Genomic DNA, 23,790 nt, shown 5'->3' with positions numbered 1-23,790 from the left:
ATTCAGAGTTACTTGATACACTCGCTGAAGCACTCACTGAGCAGGTACTTGAGCAAAAATAAAGCACGACTGCATCCGGTGCGGCTGCTCAGGTCAAACAAACTTGTATTGTTGAAATGTGAAGTAAAAAAAAAGAATACTCGGTCAACAATAATCAGATTTCAAGCAGCTCACTGTTCCACAGTTGAGTTGGTTACCTTGCTGAGAGGTCGGAGGAGTGCAGCCTTTTGCCGAGCACTGTTGGTCACGGTAGCTACTGCTTGTTGTTCAGTCACATCTTTAAAAAACATTAGTCCAGCCATGTTTCACCACCGAGTGCTTTAGATGTGCGAAGGGAGAGAAAAGGATGAGTTTGAAATATGAATAAAACCCTAAACAGGGAGGCTAATATCAATAAAATAGTAGTAGGTTTGTGGTAGTAGGTGGCTGTGCACACATGGGTGTGTGTGAAAGGAGGCACATCTATACCTAATATAGTAAATATTATAATATAAACTTTATCCACTGCTAATTAGTTGCAGGATCCCTTTGTGACAAATAACTAACAGACCAGTAATTAGCTGCCTCTCCAATGAGTCTCTTACCCCACTGTTGGATGCCAACTAAACCATCCTGGGGAGCAGCTGGCTACGGTGGTCCCTGTTCTGCTCCGCAGCCTTGATGGAGCAGCACATGAACCAGTTCTAAACCGGCTGCAGGTTCTGGTTAGAGTGGCCCTCCAGCTCGCAGCAGATCCTCAGAGCAGAACAAGGACTATTGTTGCCAGCGGCAGTCCAAGATGGCAAAGCTGGACTCAGTCCGACCGTGGGATGAGAGACTCTGAGAGCCATGAGAGCAACTGGTGAGCATGCCAGGAAGGAAACACAAGATGGGAAGGGGAGTAGCTGTTTAGCAACCGAACTTTCAAAATAAGACTGAGGAAATTGCTCATTAGGAAATTGCTAGTGGATTGCGTCATTCTTTTGGGCAGGAAAAAAAAGGTGAAATGGGTAGACAGCCAGGTATTATTGGGGCGGGACCTCTGTGGGGAAACCCTGGATAAGCAGATAATCATATGTTTTGCTGGATATGCTGTGAATTCCTCAATCATGGCAGATTATTCTCCTAGCAATGAAAATACTACATGTCAAGGGAATTAATGGCTAGACTTTGATCTTAAATTAGATAAAAAAAAAATTAATTAAAAATGACTAAGGTGTATTATGGTTTCAGATGAGGTGTCTCAAACATGAAACTGTGCACTGGTTTAGACCAGGCTGCTATCTTGATAGACTGTGCAGCAGGCAGGACACATGATATGCATAAATATCCTCACTATAAATTAGCTGTATTGCTCTGACCTCTGTACTTTCCTTTTAGTTAATTTTTTGGATTATTTGTCTCCCCACATTGCTACAGCTGCTCCCATCGGTTGTTGCCAGAGTCAGTGGCTGCTATACATCAGTCTTGGACTACTTCACATTACACGCCAGACTTGGCCTAGCAAAATCAAACATGTTTGAGAAAGATCTCACCACGCCAGCAGGCGAAAGCTGGCAGATGAAGTGGGAATCTGCCGTGGTCTTCATCCGTGGCTTAACCCAACAGACGACTCCTGCCACACAAAAGTGTTTTCTCTGTCAAATATTTTGCAGCCGGCGTTGAGTTTAGAGTCCGTTCACACTTCAGCAATGCAAAAAAGAAAAAAAGGGTAAAAAAAAAAAACCTCATTACGCGATCGTCTCTCTTGCTGTACTTTCTCATAACTTGAGCCCCGTTGTGGCAGGAATATAAGCCCCTTTGTGTGAGCGAGGCAGAAGATTTATGATAAGAATTAAAGGCAGCCAACAGGGGATTTAGACCGCAATTGATTTTGCACAATTCAATTTTAAGCTTGTTGATTTATAATGCACTGTCCACATATCAATCTTGGGCCTCTCCACATGAGGTGAGATCACTGGGTTAGCTGCCGGTGTACTGGATCAATAAAATTATACGTGAGTTTGTATGTGTGTGTGTCTGAGAGAGCGTGAGTAGTAGGGAGGGATGGTACTGGAGGGAGAGTTGGCATGTCTTTGTGGGCATGCAGGTTTGCACAGACGTTAAGCTTTCCAGGCTTTGCTTACAATACCTGATGGCATTTACTGAGCACCAGGAAGCCAGTACTACAAATCCACTGAAACCTCCAGGCTTCCTTCCTTCCTTTTCTTGTAGTGCAGATGCCTCTTTGCTTCCTGTCTTTAAAGCATTTCTGTGGATTCAGGATTTCTTTTTTCCTCCCTTTTTTTTTCTTTCTTTTTTTTTTTAACCCCCCTTGTGTTTAGCCCTATTTGTTTGACCTTGTTGGAGTTGTTTTTGGCCGACTGTCCATCTCTCGCCTCCTCCCTTTTCCAGACAGATGCCGTTTAAGTGTGCGATGAGCAGATCGCCAAGAGCTAGATAGCTGAAAGCATTGTGTATCCGTTGCTATCTGCTCTCAATGATGGAGGGAGACTAGAAAAGCTATTTGCTGTTGGAAAAAGGAGCCAAAGGGGACCGGGGACAGGGTAAAGCAGCCAATGCCACTGTTCCTGGAGACTTCGACTGTAGCCCTCCTCTCCCCTGCCGGATTCCTTCTTATTCTTCCTCGCTCTCTTTGCTACACCTCACCTACCGGCCCACTGCTTTCTTTTTGTCATCCGTTCCTTCATCCACCTGTTTCTCCGTTTCACATTTGCACTATTGCATTTCCTCGCTACCCAGCTCCGCCACCTTGCTCCCCTCCATCGCGCTCCCACTCAGTTATTTTGCTGTTTCTCCCTCCCTTTCCACCCGTGTCTCTCCTCACCGACCTATTGCTCAGACCTTCCTGCCCTCTCAGTCAAAAATGCCAAGGCAGGCAGGCAGGGAATGAGATTTGTTTTTCTCTCCACTCCAACCCATTTGGTTTTTCTTCTCCCGCCTCTAGCTCTTTTTACTTGTTGCATGACAGAGCCAGCGCTCTATTGAAATAAATCATCTCCCCGGACAAGCACGCATGTGTGTGTGTATGTTTGCGCGCGTACGAGCAGCTGCCCGAGACCAGCGAGGGCTCCCTTATGGTGGTGTTGGCTCTTTTGTTGTGAGCATGGCTTTAGGACTGCCACCCTGCTCCTATGTGTGAATGTGTATGTGTGTATTATTAATGCCTCTGGCTGTGACCTGCCCACACTGTTATCAGCGTGATTTATGCTCTCCCCCTCCACACAGCGCTTTTCAGCTTTTTGTCCTGTTCCTGTTCATTTAGACGCTTTGCCTTATTCTCTGCTCTCTGCCATTGCTTTTCAGTTTTTTATTTTTTATTTTTTGCTTGTCAGTATGCCTGCCACATGTTTGTATTGTGCATGCGCGATAGTTTTTCCTCCGCCGTCCTTGGTGTCAGTATCACAGCATTAGAGCTTAAACCCACTCCTGAATCATTCGGAGGCTTTGTCCTATCGGCCCATTTTTATCTGGCATTAAAAATTAAATGCATACGATGATGCATGGACACTCTGTCCAGATGAAGCACGATTATGTGGGATATCGGAGTACGAGTCCAAATATACCCTCCCACTGTACAAGGATGGCATTTTTCTTGAAAATTTTATGTGTGCCGCCTCTTCGCTCTCCAGTGTAAATTGCTAAGCTGCACTGAATACTAACTGCCCTTTTGTACACACTCAAGATCAGTGATGCACCAGTGTTTGAGCCTGCAGGTGGTGCTTACCACAGCGGGCTCCAGCACTCAACCACAGTCAGTGATTGCCTTAGTAACTTGTCCCAGAATTTCTCCTAACATAACAATGGTTATTTTTTGACAATTTTGTGGTTTTTATGTAAGAGCTTAGTGGCCAGTGAAGAGTGCAGAATGCTTCATTATGCAATCTGTTACCAAAGTAAGTGGTGTTTTTGCTGTGATGTGGGGGTCCCTAGACTGGTTGCAAGTTGATCATTGGGTTACATTGGATTTAGAATCTTTAATTAAGTTAACATGCACATCTGTGGAGTGTGGGAGGAGACTAAAGCACCAGAGGAAACCCACATAGGCGCAGGGACAATAAGAAGACTGCTCTGAGGCAACAGACCTAAGCTCAGCTGTCTATTGGGAGAGCTCTTATAAATTTACCAGAATTTGTTTAGAAATGTTCTAGTTTTAGTATTAGAGGAGTTATATTTCCCCCCCCCAAACCTGTTTTACTACACAATTTCACATAGCGCTAGGAATCACCAGAAAGCCTGTTGATATCAAAATACGTCACTTATTACTAGGGATGGGTATCGAAAACCGGTTCTTGTTGAGAACCGGTTCCCACTGTTTCAATTCCTTGGAATTGTTTGCCATTTTTGCAAACGATTCCCTTATCGATTCCAGTCGCCCCGAATGACGTCACCACGTTGCGGAGCGTCATTTACCTGGCAGGAAACACGATGCCTAAGCGGCTTAAACGCTCAAAAGTTTGGTTATACTTTACGAGAACGGATGACAACAGGGCAACTTGCAATACTTGCAAAGTAGATATTTCATTTAAGGGAGGAAACACTACGAATATGCAAAAGCATTTGCTCACAAAACACGCGATAACCTTAAATGGATGTCGTGATTTTAATTCTGCTCCGGACTCGTGAATCTCAACCCAGCAGCAGCGGTAACGTTTGCACGTCCTCTCCCGTTAATGCGGCAGGTAAATAATCAACTAACAGTGCATATTATGTTAGCGCGTTCTGCCTTATTACAAAACCTGCCATTACTGTGCGCTGCATTTAGGTGACCATGATGAGAGAGACAGACAGAGTCTGGCTGGCGGTCGCTGGCAGTTGTCGCTGCAGTCTACCGGTAGCGTCTCCTTTCAGGCCAGGATAGACGAATGTCACCGAGCAGTGACTGAGTTTGTGGTAAAGGGCTTGCACCTATTTGCTACAGCAGATGCCCCCGATTTTCGGTAAGTGAATGTGTTTAATTGTAGGCAGGGACATTACTGGATATTCTTGTGTAATTGCTACAGAATAATTTATGTTATACTTTGTTATTGCTACAGAAGAATATTTATTTTATTGTTTTACATTTACAATTTTTTCCCCGGGGACCCTGTGACACCCCATTGAAGAGCCGTAGGCTGGATCTCTTAAGATCTCACTGTTGGGTTTGTAAGGCCATGTTACTGCTAAATTTCTATCTTGTTCAAAGAGAAGATATAAAACAAAGTTCTAAGCTAATTGACCTTAGTGTTCTCCTTTTTTTTAAAAAAAGAATCGATAAGAGAATCGATAAAGAATCGAATTTTTAAACAGAATCGAAAATGGAATCGGAATCGTGAAAATCTTATCAATACCCATCCCTACTTATTACTGGTATCTCAGGATAGTGGTGCATGAGATAAGCCCTCTTTTTCATAGTACTCTCAGAGTATTTTGAGTTTTTACATTAAATATCAGTATTTAGTGTCCCTGTGTCAGTATCATGCATTGTCACACAGAATTTCCTGATGCTTTGCTGTATTAATTTTTTTGTTTTTAACTCCCAGTTTCGCAATATTGTAGCTTCATTAGGGGATTAGTATGAATTGTTGATATGATCAGGGTTTTAGGCTCCTCCTACCAGAGTAATGAGCCAATGTCATGCAAATTCACCCCTCATCCCACCCCCAAAAAAGTAGACTTCTCTGTCTCTCTATCAGGAGTAGGGATGGGTATCGTTTAGGTTTTATCCGATACCGGTGCCAAACCAGTACTTTTGAAACGGTGCCGGTGCTTAAACGGTGCTCAAACCGGTGCTTAAAGAATGGAGAACACCAACTTTGTCCAAAAACCTCTCATGTTCAGCTGTTTTTTTTGTAAAAAGATAACAATGTTAGCCTTTTCTGCAGCTATGGGGCATATATGGTATCACTCTTGGCTGGAAGCAGTGCTTAAACAATGGAAAAAACACAAACTTTATCCAAAAACCTCTCATGTTTAACTGTTTTCCACTTTTTCTTTGGTCATTTTAGCCTTTTTGGCCAGGGTGAAGGGAGTATCTGCCATCAAACAAGAAGACAGCCGCATGTAGCTATGATGATGTTTGCTAGTTCACCTTACATGCATTAATGTAATAACGTGGTTAGCCTACTCAAGGTAAATTACACACGAACAACATTACGCTACTCACGCAGAGAAGAACGGCTGCTGCTGCCATCATCATCCGTCATCATTTCTGCTACACTGGCAGGGCTAGGGGCCAGGACTCTATTCTTCGGGTTTTTGGGGGATGTTGCTCCGGGTCCGATAACTGGCAATCCACCCGCAGTAGATGTGCACGGAGTGAGGTCTCGCAGCAAGCTATCAAATACGGCGCATTTCTCGGCTTTTAAAAAAAACGCTATGCGTCGCCAGGTGTTTCATCGGATTTGAGGTGTTACCTCCTTTGACAGTATCACAGTATCAGCTTAAAGCACTTGTTGCTGCTGAGTTTGCATATTTTGCTGTGAAGTACAGCCATACATTTGACCGGTCCTCCTTGGGCATTTTTAATCTGTAGCTCTGCTCTAAAAGAACGTACGTACCTGGACCCGCCTACTATCCTCGGAAACGTAAAATGATTGGCTAGAATCTAAAGTGTATCACAGCTCAGGAAAAAAAGCACCGAAACAAAGCACCGAAATGTGCGCTGCTTTTCGGTCTGGTTACTACCGTTTATGTCAGAACCGGTGCCATCATGGCACCGGATACCGGTACCCATCCCTAATCAGGAGAACTACAGACATTATTCTATGCCACAGACTGGGCTGATAACGAGTAGCTGTGCCCGTCACCACCCAGTTAAAACTGTATTGAACCTGAGCTGTGCACCTGTCAGTGCAACAACATGATTTTTCAACTTGTAATAGTTTTTCCAGAGGGAAGGTGGGTAATAGCTACGGGGGGCTTAACCATATCAAGAATCAGCACCTCGAAAGTTACACAAGCAGACGACAACCACTTGTTTCTACCAAAAAAAATGGAACCGTTTCCAGAGCAGCGTGACATTATTTATGTCACATCTACACATCCATTTCATCCTTGTGATCCATCACAACTGAATACAGGCCCTAGATCATTATTCTTTGAGCTGCAGGGTGCACACAGCTGTCTGGATGTATGTGTGACACTCATTATAGAGCAGGATTTATCTTCGGTGTTATCGTTTAGTGTGTGTTTTGGAGTCTCCACAGCAAAATGTGCATAATAAAAATCACAAAGAGCAAAAATAATTGCTTTAATACTGAAGTGTTTCCTGCTCACTCTTAATGTATTGAATTTTGAAAACAATAAGCATGATTAGCGTGCTAGCCAGGTGCAGCAGTTTCACATGGAGAACTATGGAGAATTGGTAACATGAGCATATGACTAATTTGCAGATTAGCATGCTTCATGCTAAACACTGCTGCACCTGTTTTTAACCTTCTCCAAGTAAAAAACACAAGACCGTGGATGTTTACAGCACAAATTTGGCGTCTGTTTCAGAGCAGTTAAACCTCTGGTTACTCTTCATATTTACGTTGTTGTAATTCTTTTGCGTAATGAGTAATGCTAACACTTTAGTTTGTGTATATAAGCAGAGAAAACTCTAGTGATGCATGAAGTCTCATTGTTTTTGGGTGGTTTTTGTTTGGTTTTTCTCTTGATGTCACTTTGGGTGTTGGTGAAATCAGAAGCCTTGTGTTGGTTGTTCTTGGTGGGGAACTGATGAGAAATGTGTCATATGTGCTCTGCTGGGACAATATTCTCAGCCACAAAGTGACTAGAGTTGTACAATCAACCTAAAGTATATTAACTACACGTTACAATCATAACAACATAAATTCTTTAACTGGAAGTTCCTATTTTCACATTTCCTAGGCGTAAATCACAGGCCTTTATCATGTGTCTTTATTTGGATTCTTTTACTAAATCAAACCACTTTTCTGTACACTAGAGGTTAGACATTATTCTCTATTTAAAAAAAAAAAGAAAATTGTTCAGTGTGTTTGTACTGTGATTAAAAAATAATGTGCCAAAGAACAGAGGAAAACATCCATGTGACTTTTAAACAACATCTCACACAGAAAATCCTCAACTCACACTAATGAGCTCAAATCAACATGACGAGCAGGGACGCAACTGTATTTGGTACCATAAATCAAACAATAGCAAGAAATTACATAAATGCTATAAACGACAAGATGGATAAAATATTATCAATTCAGAAAATGAAATCAATTTTCAGTAAATGCCACTGAAAGCAGGATAAAGAATCATCAACCTCCCTTTCTGCCTCCTTTTCTACTGCAGCACTAATGTTGCTCTTTTTTTCCCTTTTCACAGGTGGTGCTGAAGATTATCAAGCACTACCAAGAAGAGGGCCAGGGCAGTGAGGTGGTTCAGGGCGTCCTGCTAGGCCTGGTAGTCGACGACCGACTTGAGATCACCAACTGCTTCCCTTTCCCCCAGCACACAGAGGATGATGCTGACTTTGATGAAGGTAACTAAAAGCAGTGTGCCTGCTTTCTGTTTGTTCCATCGATCTTCTCCTGCAGCTGTAAAAACGCGCGCACACTTATCACATCACGACAGAGTGTGAAATAAATACCCGTTAAGCACCAAGCGCAAGTAAAACCGTAAAACGATGGTGTCTCCGGTGACTGCAGCCGCTCGATTTATGACATGATGATATTAAGAAATCTTCAGCAACATGGGAGCTGTGGTATTTGCTTATTGTGAAATTTTGAAACTCCACTGTAGATAAGAGCTGCTTTGTCATTTAAATTCTGCTGCGTGACATTATGAATTGCAAATTTGGATGATTAAGTTTTTAATTAACACGGTGTTCTTGAGTTGATATACCAGATGGCTGTGAAAACATTGACTTGAAACATTTCCGTGGAAAACGTATATTGTTTTTGGCAGGACAAAAGGTGTTGTTGTTTGTCATTAATTTATTTTGGCATGACTGACGTGTGAGCCAAATGTTATATCAGATATTGCATCAAACTAATTTGTTTTTAAAATTTTACAAGGGTGAACAGAAAGTTTTTGAATTTTGGGGGGAACTACTTTGTAGATTTCTGTGGAAATCTCATTAAAATTGACCCTTGTCGCGCCATGTATGTTAGCTTATCTAACAGCATGGAGGTGGGGTCGGGGGAAGAGATTGTGACCAGACACCTGGGGGTGCTCATCTCCCTCAGAGCTGAAGGGGTGATACAGGTCCTGTGTTGCTGGCTGATTTAGCTTTAACTCATCTGCAGCGTTGCCGCTGTTCTAGGACCGGCTTCGCCCGTGATCTGGAGTCAGTCGGTGCATGCCGTGTTTGGTTTTAGAAGAATTACCGCTTGCTGGGACGCCTTTGTTTGCATGCTAACAGGCTGTCATCAACTCAAGTAACGCTCTCGTCTTTTTCTCCCCGTCTCTCTTCTGTTGCCGCGCTTGCTGCCTTGTTCCGCCCCTTCACACGCACACGGTGACAGCCGCAGACTGAAGTGACAGCAGAGGGTACAAATTATGAGAGAATCTAACATGCCAATAAGTTCACAATGGAATCACTGTGTGCTGAAATGAAAAGAGGGCACCAAATTTGACTAAATAAAGTAAATTCAAGGTTGTTATTATAATTATTATTCATATTTATATTTTTTGTTTTTTGGCTTCTTGTAACTGATTTTCTGAGATGATGTCACAGTAAACTTGTATCAAGAACGAACTGAATGTCTGTTTTCTTGAAAGTTTGCGTAAGATATCCTCCGGCGTCATGTTAAGGTCAATGCTGACTTCTAACTAAGCTAACTAGGTGCTGGGTGTCCTACCCTGTCAGTGCCAAGGGTTGATGCGCAGTCCAAGGATGGAGCGCTCTAGCTTCTGGCGTTACAGGTGGGCGGTGCGAACGTGCACGGGTTTTGATTTGGTCTTTATCCGCACATGTTTTCCTTTCCCCTGCTGCTTTCTGTCAGCATTGTTATCAAATAGTGTCATGCCCTCTGACTTCTGCCCTTCCCCTATCACACCTTATTGTTACTCTCTCCTTGTTAGCACAAAAAACCCCACTGCATCAGACTGAGGGGTGGGAGGAACGTGAGGTGCTCCCGAGAACAGAGGAAAGGGAGAAATCCTGGTCTGTGAGGCTTCAGCTGCTAACGAGCAATAGTCAAAAATTCAGCGGCATATGCAAGCGCCAATGGTGGCTTAAGGTTGTTAGTGTCAGGAGCAGCTCACACTCTCTCTCTCTCTCTCTCTCTCTGTGTGTCGGTGATGGCTTGTTGTGTTATAAACACTGGAAGCGCTGGATTTTCCATCTGTCATTCCCTTTAACTTAACAAGGGCTTCAGCGAGTAGCGTCTTGCCGTGAACTCTGGGAAATTTACAGAGCTACAATAGAACTCTGCTCAGTGGGGATTTTGATCCAGCTGTAAAAGGTGACAGGCTTCAGGTTTTCTGTCAGTATGGAACAAAATTCAAAAACGGAGATGGAAATGGGATTCATTCATGTTCTCCGTGCTCGACCTCTTAAACGGCAACAGCACATCATAAAGCAGACAGTTCTGTAGCTACACAGCGCTCCCATCTCCGCTCTCCAAGCTGACAGAAAGTTTATGCTACGCACTTATGCTACTACACATTTAGAAATAAAACTGAAAAGCGGATTTAATGCCTGTACATTTGATCATTTTGGTCTCACACTCAAGCTTGAAACGTCTACACACACGCGCGACCAGTCAGGCCACCCTTTTCTCTCTGTCTCGTCGCCCCTGTAGCAATTGTTAGTGTTTCATCTGTGCTGATGCTGGGGCGGGTTACCTCGACCAACTGTAGAAGCAGCAGAACAACAGAGTTTTGTTGAAGAATGAATCAGACATTGTAACTTACTCCTGGAGACATTTATGTGGTACTACTGTGTAGGGCTGCACGATTAATCGTTAGAAAATCGCGATCTCAATTCGTACTTATGTGCGATATCATTTCCAAATGACAACGATTTAAAAAAAAAAAAAAGACGACGACGGCGATTGTACCGCATTTTGATCCGGGACGTAATCTGCATGAAAACAAGCGCTCACTCTTCCTGCTCAACAAATGACAAGGGCGGAGCCTTATACCACGTGATACAGAAGCTGGCTGCTAAAATTGGCAGGGAAAAAACAACGGAGAGCACGTCGGGGATGACGAGAAAGTGACTGGAGAAAATCCGTCCCGGTCAACCACCCAAACATCAATAACGGGAACCTTATACAGCGCTTCCCTATACCCGTCGAACTCCCGCAGGCACAAAGAAATTACGGAGGCTATTACTTATCACCTGACCAAAGATATGGCTCCCATCAACACTGTGCGAAACGAGGGATTTAGGAAAATGATCAACACCCTAGACAAACGCTACACAGTGCTGTCCCGCAACTATTTTTCTGTTGTTGCACTACCTGCTCTATACACGCAGTGTCGAGCAACGGTGGAGACGGAATTCCAAGCAGTACAACATTTTGCGGAAATGACAAAATGTGACACATTGGTTGTTTTTATGTTTATTTATTGTTTTTATGTTCAGTCTCAACTGTTACGAAGTTGATGTGCAGTTAATAAGAACAATAAATATTTATACTGGAAAAGAAAATCGTGAGAGAATCGTGATCTCAATTCTAAGCAAAAAAATCATGATTCTCATTTTATGCAAAATCGTGCAGCCCTACTACTGTGTTATAACAGAGTATCTGAGTCATATCAGGTCACAAATGCATATTGAATTAAAAAACGAATTCTGTCAATGTAACATCTGCTGCTATTGTACTGACAAACAATAGGCAGCGCTACTCACTGATACCCAGGCCATCTGCCTGTATCAAAGATTTTTAACCACGCTGAATGTTTCTGCAAATAAAGTAACTTTGCTGCAGAGCAGTAGCTTGGATAATGACTCAGAGGTAGTTGCTCACACTTGAGTTGGTGATGCTTTAATTGTGTATGAACCAATCGGATAGTGATCTTAATAAGCTGCATTCTTCACTGAGAAAGAGGCTTGGAAATTTTCTTATGATGTGGATGTAGTTGCCCAGATTGAGCAGTTTTTTTTCCACATATAGCTCTGCAAGCTAATGTCAAGAACATTTCAGAGCTGCAGTGTATGTGTGAACACAGCTATGGAATAAAGGAAATTAACTGAATGGATTGGCCTCGTGCATCAGCCAGCTGTCACAGATGCACGATACAGCCATTTGAGTCTGTGTCAGACCGATATGCGATATGAGTATCACATTGCTCCATCGCTACTTTCAATCAGTGCTCCATTAATCTGTACCTTGCTCTTTTTTCTTTTTCTGTAAGTGGACAGAAGCAACACACACTCATTCAGACACACACTGTTATGCTGTAGACTCATGTACTCTAGAGGCACATGGGTAACGCTGTCCAAAATCTGAACATTTTTATCAATTTTTGATGACTTTTACAGCGTTTGCTTCAGACCTATACCTTTTATTTCAATGCAGCCTTATCTCTTACCATTATAATGAGACTCTGATACATATCAGTTAACCAATACTCTCTGAGATAAAGCTGGAGATTTGGGCCTTCACAGACTGAGCTGAGAAGCGTGTACTCTCTTCACCTCAAATCAGCCACCCTCGATACATTTTGCTTCCAAGGTCTGCATATGTGGATAGATTGGTGTGTGTGCCTTGTGTTTTTGTGATCTCTGTGTGTGTCTGTGTACACCTAAATCATCTTACAGTGACTCATTGCCTGCTGGAGGCCCCTCAGATTAGAATTACTCCTCGAATCTATCTCGAAATGAACAATGGGCAGGATTGGCAGCTACGTGACTCTTTTTTTTTTTCCCCCTCCCTCCCCGTGTGTCTGTGTGTGCGCACATGTATATGCTGTGCTATGCTTTCATCAACAGGTGCCAGTATAGAGCTGTAGTTACAGGACAGTCAGTGGCAGCAAATGTGACCAAAATGAGTGAGGAATGAGATAAAGAGTAATTGAGCACGCACAGCAGAATCGGCCTCAGATTAAAAAAAAAAAAGAGAGAGGAAAAATGGGAAAAGAAAAAAGAAATGACCTTGGCTGAACCCCAGCCCTCCTATCTTCCAGTGTCCTTGCACACACGCTTTCCTTGCATCATTGACAAAATGTATTGAGAGAAATGTGTGGAACTGCGGGCACTTATTCTCTTGGCATTTTGTGCAGTAGAGGCACTCAAATAGCATGTTAATGATGTGCATTGGCCCGACTCTGAAGTTGTGATATCAGCAATATTACAAAGCAGAGGTATTTTAGTACAGAGCGACTATCACAAGGTTTTCACTGGTGTATTGCAAATCCACCAGCTAACCGGACTCAACTCATCATCTGGGGGTTGACTTGATAGTGAGCGGGATCGAATCACGCACCGTAAAGGCAGTGAATCTGTGCATTTCTAGATATTTTAGACCAGGCAAACAAAACTGTTTATTCTGCTTCAGTAAATTACTGAAACTGGCAGGTGGTATTTTCCCCTTAGTGCTGGCTAAAATTTCTCTTTGGGTACCAAATATTCCTAAAACCAGAAAAACACTTTGAATGTGTCATATTAGCATACTGTCCCGATTGAAAAACAGGTTGAAAGAGTTATTAGTAGTAGAAAAAGAGTAAAAGAACCAAGTAAATGTTATCATTTGATACTCTTGAGGGCTTGAAATGAAAGCAACTGGACTTCTTCTTTTTGGTGAAAAATGTTTCATCTAGTAGCAAGCTTTTCTTCGGGAGAGCTAGCTCCTATGTTACATAAAAGAGGCAGCTCAGCAGGACGACACTGCTGTACATTTGCACTTAAAGGAGAAAGGACATTCTTTTGATGATGCTCATTTTCACATTTTGGCCTGAGAAGACTGACGCTTTGAAAGAGGAGTAAAGTAGGCCATCTACATCGACTTTGAACGACCATTGTACAAAAGACGTAGCGGCCCGCGATACCACCTACAGTGCGGCCTTGAGAGCTCCTCCCAGGCGATTTAGCCCCCACTCACACCTAGAGTCATGTGACCTGAAGAGCTCATTTGATGGCAATTTCCAAGGCAATTTCTCACAAGCATTTCAGACCATGGCCCCTGTGATGATAATCACCAGTGCCTTGTTTCACACCTTCGGTCATGTAATGACTTGCATAATTAAGATTGGTTTATACGACCTTCAGGACCACCTCCCAGGATTTAGAACTGAAGAAGCATCTTGGATGGGAGGTGAGGGTCGTCACAAACCAACAAAGAAATCTAGTTGGCCTCTTTACAAGCCCTCAATACTACTATGACCTACATGATTGAGAGGCTACATTCATATAATCCGAAACCTTTAGTTGTTTAGCTAACAGTATTACACCTATGTTAACTAGTTAAGCCTTGATTATATCCTATTAGGCTGGAGACCTGACGACCAAGTACTAATTCCTGTTATACTCCTTTGAAGTCCGCCTGCAGCCTACTGCCTGAGGTGCATATGAGCATATGTAATGCTAATGCTCCACAGACAAGTCCGTACGGGGGTGGAGGAAAAAAACAGGCAGGACCCTCACGCTCACCATCTGATGACGAAATTTAAATTGCCCACACCCAATGGGACCACAGCGGACTCATAGATGCAAACCAGTGTAATCAAAGCTTTACAGTAGGCCAATTCATTGTTGGATCACAGTACACTGAAGATCTCCCACTGGTATTGCCTTCATTACTTACCCTTCATGCTGGAAGTGGTTAGTAGCAGCAATGTGTTTGCACAGAAGAAGTAATGAGAGGTGCACTTCATGCAGCTTCACTGTTCAGTCTGTGCCGCGCAATATGGCGGGTGGATAAAGCTCCATTGACACTAGGGCTGCCACAAACGATTATTTTGATAGTCGACTAGTCACCGATTAATTTTGCGATTAGTCGACTAATCAGATCATCATCCATTGGACGTAAAACTACAGCTTATTGCACCAGCAGCATCTGCTCTTATATAACTATCATTAACTTACAGCTTTAAGTGTTTAAGGTGCTAACTAAAAATAAAGACAAGATGATAGTTTATTAAATTTGAATGAAATTTGCAGATTGTTTAGGTGAAGTTTAATAAACTCAGCCGTCTGCTCCTTGATATCTAACATATAACGGGACACCGGAGTAAATTCTGGAGCATCTCACACTTCTGATAATCAGCTGTCTGCCTGACCTTTATTCAGCTGTGTAAAAACTATAACTTTGATCTCAGCCAAACCGATTTACTCAGGAACAAATAAAATACTAAAAAAGCCAAACAATAAAATATTTAAGTTATCTAAGTGACTTATATATGTTTAACCTGAGTAGCGAAAGACAGAGGTGGGTTTGAAGCCGGGAGTCCGGTGTTCTCACGGCTCTAGTGAGCCTTGCCCCCGGCTCGCTATCGAGCTAGTGGGTAACAGACGTCTCTGAAAACGTAGGAGCGCTTTTGAAAATATGTGGTGTCTTGATAAACTGAGGAGATATTTGAGGTTTACACAGCTACATTCTCGCCTGAAAATATGTTAAACGTTTATTTTGTGACCCAGAAAGAATAATAAGAGTAACATTAAAACTAACTAGCTGCCGCCATTGTTGGAAACTAAGCAGGGCCGCGCTATGAATTCTGGGACAGAGCTACTTCTTCTTCTTCGGGGTTTAACGGCAGCTGGCATCCTTGTACATGCAGTGCTGCCATCTTCTGTTTCAGTCCGTTATTACACTCTTAAATCCTACTACTTATTCCTGCGTCTTTTGTGATCTTACAAAGCTTAAAACGATGCGTCGACTATTAAATTAGTCGTCGACGATTTTGATAGTCGACGTAATCGTGACTAGTCGACTAATCGTGGCAGCCCTAGTTGACACTGTAACTTTCAGCTCTTTGTGTCAGTGTGCCATGTTTCTCATTATGGTTCTGTATAACCTCTGCACTCTCGCGTATTGTAGTTTTTATTGAGATCTCACTGCATTTTGACAGTGTGTGTGTGGGTTTTTTTTTTTTCTTCCATCTTTGCATATTTTGCCGTGAAGTTGTCTATTTGCATACAGGTTCACGAAGATTTTTCAAATGTTTTTAAAAAACTTTAAACAATCATTGAGCAAAAACTTTGGGCAGCTACTCCTTTTCGAAATCTTATTGAATAATCACAACTACATCACAATACCAGGAACTCATTTGCGTTTTGCTGGATTAAAACACTTCTTTTAATCATCTTCAATCAAAGTATGATTAGTGATGTATATATTTGTTTGAATATATGAATCTGTTTAGTCTGTTAAGTCTATAGATGTGGCAGCCAGTCCTGTTGGATATCTGAGACGATGAAGAGATGCTTTATTGGATTGCTATGGACACACATAAAGCTGCTCTAAATCCAGTTCTTTGTTTATTGTTTTTTACTCGCCTATTCTCTGTGTTTTGTCCACCTCTGCTTGGTAGTCTTGTTGGCCTTTTTTCCCTTAATAACAGTCGAGCTCTACACTGTAAGCCTTTCCCTGCGTGTGATAGTGAAAATTACAGCACGGGAGTGTGAAAAATTATTTGGACACACTGGTGATTGACTTCTTCTGACCCTTGGATCGGCAAAATTTGCTAAACCACTTAGCTCACCAAAACAGTTATTTCTCCTCTATCACATTAGATAAATATACGAGAGGGAGGGAGGGGGATTTGGAAGCAGTTTCTCTTAGCTTGCACACAGCACCAAATGTTGTTTTAACTGTTTAAAATGATGCTGCCAAATCGTAGAAGCTGGGTTGGTTTTGCGTTCTGATCTGGTCTGCTTCAGTATTTGGTTTGCTTCAGTATTTCAAAAAATGGTGAGAAATACCTCCTCACCTCCATGCAATTGATGTTATAAAAAGTTGGATCTATTGCATGAGTTTCAATCTTTTAATTAACCTTTTTTTTCTTACTCGTTAAATAGTTTAAGCTGATCAGCTCAGTAGATTTGAACCCGGGCCTTTGGTATTTTGATTAAGTAGCTTTTGTCAAATTTAATAGGCTATAGCTGTTAATTCCATGTGGCAGATACATGTTTAATTCTCATGGGCTAAATATTTATTGGATCAGGCTCAGATACACAAAATGAAAAGATTTGGATCAGTATTGGGCCAAAAAAAATGGGGTTGGGGCGGGGGGAATCTCGACTGGGAGACCCCTCGTGAACACAAGCACTAAAACCTTCAGCAAACTGTTAATATTTGTTGGGAACTGTGGCTTAATGAATTTCACAGGATTACAAAGCATAATTGGGTAGTGGTTTTTTTTTTTTTTTTGTTTTTTTTTTGGCTTTTAAGAAGGGACTGTATCAAACAAACCGTTGCTCAGTACCACTTTCGGTGTTTGATATTCAACCCACGCCGCTAGACTTCAGCAGCAGGAGGAGGTATCCTGAAGGTAGAACAAAATTAGTCACCTTCCTTCCACTCTCCACTACTTCTCCTTCTTTTCCCCTCCCTTTTTTTTCCAGACTCACCACAGGTAAGCACTACCTATAGCCTTTCTTCCCACCATTTTCTTCTTTCCTGCAATCATTGATTGTTTCCTTCCTTTTAGTATTTCATTCTTCATTCCTTCTTTTATCATCAACTTTCTTTTCCTTTTTTCCCCCCACTCTCCCTCCTGTTTGTCCCCACCTGCACCCAGTAGCCCCAAGTCTTCCTTCCATTCCCGCTACAACAATGGGAAGATTAGTAAATATGCTATTTTAAAAAGAGAGGATGAAAGCGCCCGACAAATGTCCTGTTGGGGTAATTATTTCCCAGAAATTCTTTCTGAACAAACTGTACTAAGCCAGCAATGGCTTTTGGTTTTCTCTTAGAAAAGCAACTGCATTGATGCCAGCGCCAAGAAAATTGAATAACTGGAGTAATTATTGTGTTCCTGATTTGCAGTACAGTGCCTGCCGTCATAGGCGCATTAACATCAGCAAATGCAGATATAACAGTGGAAGTTGATTGATGTTATGCAAACCAGAGACATTATTATGATTTCCAAGTTCATGATGATAGTTAATGGTCACCTCATTTGTGGTTATGCTGTGACATCATTGCAGCACTGCAGTCTTCTTCTGAACCATAGGTGTTGCCACTCGGAGAAAAATCTCTCTATCAGGGCTGATACTGGGGAAAAAAGTGATCAGTGTCTTGTTTTTTGGGGTAGTGTATTGTATGGTAATAGACACATATCACAATGCATTTATGTGTTGCTTGTATGTATCTGTGGAGTCTTTCCCCCATTGAATGCGTTCCCACAGCCTTCTGATTAGCTTGCTGCCCCAAGCTGCTAGCTCTCTGCCCGACACAGGTTGCATTGGCTGCAAGGCCTCTGGCCTCATGTCATGTTTCCCATTGGCCCTGAGGATGGGAGCTGTTGTCAGCCTTGTGAAACAAACAAGTTTTAAGGGGGCTTGTTTTGCAGTTTGAGTTCCCTGATTCGGTAATTAGATGTGTTTTTGTGGCTAGCCCCCTTAGACAAAACATGATGGCCACTTCTCAGCCAAGGAGCATTTCACTTGTACATTTGACATGTCAGCAGATAACAGGTTGTTGCTACTTAAGTCTTAACAAGACACTTAATTAAAAGGCACATTGAAAGCTACCCTTGATGTATAAACAACCTGTAATCATTAATGAGGTTGATTTTTGCTGATTGGCACCCTCTTTTCAGTTTATTTGTTGTTTATGTCACTCCTGCTGCCTTTGTTTGAATTACTCAGCATACTAATTAGCCACATAGCTTTAGATTGTAATGAATATGATTGGGCTGCAGGGTAAAGAAAAATGCCTCCTTACAAGGGAAATCTGGCTGCTTAGACTACAGATTTAAAACTCAATGGTCAATTGTAACTTTATTGGAAATTGATTTGGAGCATGTCCACACATAAAACAACACATACATACACAAAAAAGAGAGGAAAAAACAGCCCAAGTTTTATCAGTAGCATTAACAAAGTACACTGTGCATCCTGTGTTTCCTGAACTCAGTGACCGTGTCTTTAGATTTCAAGGTTTTTATCTTTAAAAATGACTCATCACACCAAGAAACAAACATAACAGGCCCATGGGAATACTCTTCACCATGAAGGAGGCTTACAATGACTGTATCATCCGCATGTTTAATGAAATGCCTGTTAGCCTGTGTACTACGACAGTCATTAGTATTCAAAATGTATAGTAAGGGAGAGGGACAACATCCCTGTGGTGAACCAGTAGAAGAATTCAGCTGATTGGAAAAACAGCCATTTACTCTCACGCACTGAAAACTGTTAGTTAAAAAGTTTAAAATCCAACCAAACTGGTTAAGAAGCTTATCAGCTAAAAGATGTGGCTGGATGGTATTAAAAGCTGAAGAAAAGTCAATAAACAGGAGCCGAGCATGGACTTTGGCCCAATCCAGTTGGCAATATAGGAAATTTAATAAAGTGACCCCAGCATTGTAAACGCTCCTACAAGGCCTGTATGCAAATTGCAGTGGATCAATAAACTTTTCTACCTGCAGCAGAACCTCCATGCTGATGAGCTTTTCCAAGGATTTCATCACTAGAGATGTTAAAGCAACAGGCCTAAAATCATTCAGTGATGTAGGTTTTGTAGTCTTTGCAACTGGAGCAATAATCGACTTTTTCCATACCTTTGGAAGCTTCTGTTGCTGGAATGATAAGAGAAAGATGTAAGAAAGATGTTACATAATTGCTCAGCATAAACTATCCAAGAGAAAAGAGAAAGTCCTTCCAAAATGTCCCTGTTCTTCTTCTTCATAGACATTTTAATAAGTGTTCTGGCTTCAGACACAAATCCCCTTTGGGGTTGCATCAGGAAGAGCATCGAGAGCGAAACGCTGCCAAATCAGAGACATGGAGCTACCTGCTGTGGCGACCCCTCGTGGCGAGGGAGTAGCCGAAAGTATTTTCTTCACTGGCACTTGTAAAGGTTTTTTTCTAAAGAGTCTGTTGAAAATGCCAGTATTTGTTGTGACTTGCATATTAAATGATATCTAATGTTCCAAATGAGACAACACTCACAGATGCAGTCAAAGTCGTCTGTTAAATACGGTGTGCGTGTTCTTGAAGAATCACAAGGGCACCAAAATGTGTTTGTGTAAATTCGCTGCACACCTCTGTTACATCCCCGCTGGTGTTTGGACTTACTTGCTTAATTAGACCTGTTGTCAGGACTGTGTGTGGGTTTGTGTAAATGCTGCTTGATCATCCTCTCCCAGACTCTCAGGTTAGTTTTTTTGCATCTTTTAGGGTGTGGCAAGACTAATTTTAGGCATTTAAATTACCATATGTGTCCAGGTGACCTCGTGTCGTGACCTCATGCATATGTGATTGACTTCTTAAATATGGTATTTGAAAGACCGCTGTATTATAAACACAACTTGGTTCATTACATTTGGATCACAGACTGCAAAGAGTTGTAAACTTCTTTAAACACAATATTTAATGTGGTAACTGTTTTTAAGCTTCTAACCTTTTACTGCAATCTTTATAACACAACTCTCTGAAGGTGTGTCACTGTTATCCTTGAAATCTTCTTTCCACCTCTTTCAGGAAGGCACATTGTGTTCTTGATTTTCCTTTTTGTTGTAGACAATGTGTCTTACTGTGGATTGTCTGTGAAGGTTCTCTTACTGTGGATTGGTTACCACCAAGGTCTTTAGAAATGTTTTTGAAGCCATGTCCGGCTTTGTACCTCTAGAAAACCTCTTCCTAGGTTCTTTGAGAGTTGTTGTGATCTGGGAATTGTTTACACAATAGGATAGGAACATAGTTTTTCAGCAACCAGAGTGTATGTAATTTCTTTATAAGGAGGATTCCTCTACAACCCACACTTCCAATTTCATTTCTGCAGTAGGAACCCTGACTGCAGTTTTGGAGGCATTGTTAGCATTTCGTGAGTAATCCTGGTGATTCCAATGTTTTTGTTGCAACTGTAACAACGTCTTCTGCTCTGCTTTGACTGACGGGCAGGGAAGCTGCAGAGTCTGACTCACATTTTGTTGGCTCTTCTCCATCCATCATTGTCCATCCAATGGTCCCTGGCACGTCGGCAGCGTGACTATTCTCCTTCACTTGAAATGTTAGATAATTAGACTCTCCTTGCCTTTTCTCTACCCTCCATTCCCTTCATTTTCTTATAACCCCTTTGGTCTGCCGCAGATGTGTCTATTATTTATAAGGTAGCTACCTTGCTCTTTGTAATATTAAAGAAACCAGATTTGAAATGGACCCAAAGCCAGACTGAACTGTTCTCTGCTGACTCCTGCCGAAACATTCGGTATCAGCTGCATGGATAGTTCACAGCTGCTCGCTGGTTTTTCATAGGCAAATTTTCTTTTAAGCAATGGTTCATCTTCATCATGAGGGTTGATTTAATAAACACCTTGGAGGGAAGCTTCTCTGATTGAAATTTTGTCTTAAGGGGAATTGTAAAGACACCATGAAATCAAATTAAAGTGAATACTGTGTGCTGTTTATACACCAATGATGGGGGGAAAATCATTTTGTGGGTACTTTTATTTATTTATTCATTTATTTATTTATAATAGTTTGCTGTTTGTGTATAAAATGCCAAGGAAATGTTAATGAATCATCTTCCCCTGGAGGCGTATACTGATGATGTGGTAGGTGGTGCCTGCTCAGCCCTTGGGAGCAGACCAGTAAGAGCGGACGGGGCTTTTTAGAAGGAGAGCATCCTCTCTGGCTCCTCACATTTATAGGAAACACAGTGATGAGTAAGTGCTGAAGCACATACCACTGTGCTAGCAATTTTATGGGAACTCAAAATCTAGCAAAATACAAAAAAAGAAAACACCTAATTGGGACATGTTAGATCAGCTTTCTCCTCCTGCAGGGTTTGTAAGTTTTCTAAACTTTGTCATTCGTGGCAGACACGATGATGAGGGTTAATTGAAGTCACAAGGATTAAAAATGCCTTTGTCGTGATTTCTGCTCTTTGCTTATGTACATATATATAATATTCAGCCTGTGTGTATTGGGTAAACAATGGTCCACTCCTTTTCTGATAAGGTCTACCTTGGAGTTAGCCCTTCAATAGATCAGTCTACCTGCCCCAAATGGGAAATTGATTTCCTCCGTTTTTCCTTACTCTCCCTCAGTGAGGCTAATTAGAAATCACTTGGCAGCCCACCTTTAAAGGAAATACATAAACATAAAAGCTAATATGTGGACTGTTATGTATTAGGAGTTTTCAAGGGCACATTGGCCTTTTACTGAAGCTCTAATAAGAAAGAAAAAGAAAAAGAAATCACTCATTCCCTTTCCCATTGTCTCCATACTAATATTTCCTCTTTCCTCATCTTCATCCCCTCTACCTGAGTTTTGTGTCTCTCTCACTGTAGTGTAGATCTAAGACTGGCTGTTAGCAGCGAGCCTGATCTGTATCTGTGTTTGAATGCTCACCTGGCGTTATAAATCAAGAATGTGAGTCCCCCGGGTGCTGTCACCATTGCCATCAGTTCCACTGTTTTATTCATCTGCTCCTTTGTCTCTTCACGATTCTGCCCCGCATTAAATTTTGTGCATCTGTGTGTGTGGAGGGGGGTCAGAATGCATTACTGCAGACTGCAGGATAATCCAGGTGTGCTGTAGGGACTAGTGGGAGGGTGAACGGTAAGCAGGAGAGAGGGATGTGACAAGGATTTGAGAAATGAGGTGGGGATGCTGAACATGACACGGGAAGGACATTTGCTTTTTGGTTTAAAGCATTAAAGGCAGTAATTTTTAAAGATATTGATTTTGTAAGCGCAGCATCGTAGCGGCAAAATCACCACGTACACAAGATAAAGACAACAGCTGCGCTGGCATTTCGGCTATATTTGTGTGTAAAATTATCATTTGACAAGAATGTTAGAAGCAACAGAATGTCTCTTATTTTTTCCCTGTCACACAGTGCACAGCTGCTGTGAGGGTGACAAATCACAAGGAAAATACAGTGCATGTGCTAACGATTCATTCCGCTCCGCTCGGCTTCTCTGACCACAGGATTTAAAACAACAAAAAAGAAACGTAGAGGAATATTAAAAAGTCACTCAATCTAAGTTTAAAAGTTGAGGTGAACTAAGTATCTGCAGTGACTGACAACACAAAGACCATGAATTTGACGTAGTTGACATTTCCACATTGAGACAGCATTTTTTCCCCAGAGTCACCGTACGTTTTATAAGCAGAAGCCAATAAAGACTCTTACTTCCAGAAACCTGAATATCCAAAATTTCTCATCTTCCTTTGCAGCTCTGCTGGGCTGTTTTAGTCACAGATGGGCAAGCGTTTACTCATGCGAGTCTGATAGTTGTGAATTTTTTATTATTAGTTGTTTTAAAAAAAAAAAAAAAAAAAAAAAAAAAACACAGGTGAAGCCACTTGGGATTTAGTTTGAAACAAATGATGTGGGTGGTGCAGAAATTAATTCTCTCTGCACAGATACTTAGTTCATGTAGTCACAGGTGTAGCTACTCCATCTTCTCTTACACAGGACTGAGTGCACTTTCAAAACCTGTTTGCAGCCATTAGCAACACGAGGGGTACCTCGTATTGTTTATGTGAAGCTTAAAGTATAATATCAAAAAATAGGTATTTAAAATATTTTTACATTTAATGTGTTCGCTCGAGTGCAAATATATGTATTAATGATTTGATGAATCTTGATTGCATTTAAGGCATTTCTTATTTGTCATGAGAATTATTCATTTAAAGGAAGAAGCATGTGCATGACTGAAAAATGGGTATGTGGAAGCCTGTGTTGAATTGTGTATCCCCTTCACTGCTTGGACCTCACAAACACTCAAATGTGAAATGTGTACAAGTTG

General features: G+C 41.7%; 1 protein-coding gene across 1 annotated transcript in view; it reads left to right on the top strand.

Moving 5' to 3' along the window:
* The window catches only part of LOC146377329 (eukaryotic translation initiation factor 3 subunit H), a 61,401-nt gene that overhangs the window by 2,146 nt on the left and 35,465 nt on the right, over nt 1-23,790 (top strand). Inside the window, exon 2 of the mRNA XM_084942770.1 lies at nt 8,299-8,455. Within this exon, the coding sequence (XP_084798896.1) occupies nt 8,299-8,455 (157 nt within the window). The remainder of the gene's footprint in view (nt 1-8,298; nt 8,456-23,790) is intronic.

The sequence above is a fragment of the Perissodus microlepis genome, chromosome 11 (assembly GCF_051167445.1).
Source record: "Perissodus microlepis isolate ML-2025 ecotype Zambia chromosome 11, ASM5116744v1, whole genome shotgun sequence".
NCBI lineage: Eukaryota > Metazoa > Chordata > Actinopteri > Cichliformes > Cichlidae > Perissodus > Perissodus microlepis.
The sequence above is the reverse complement of the archived record's forward strand: the minus strand, read 5'-3'. Positions and strand labels throughout refer to the sequence as shown.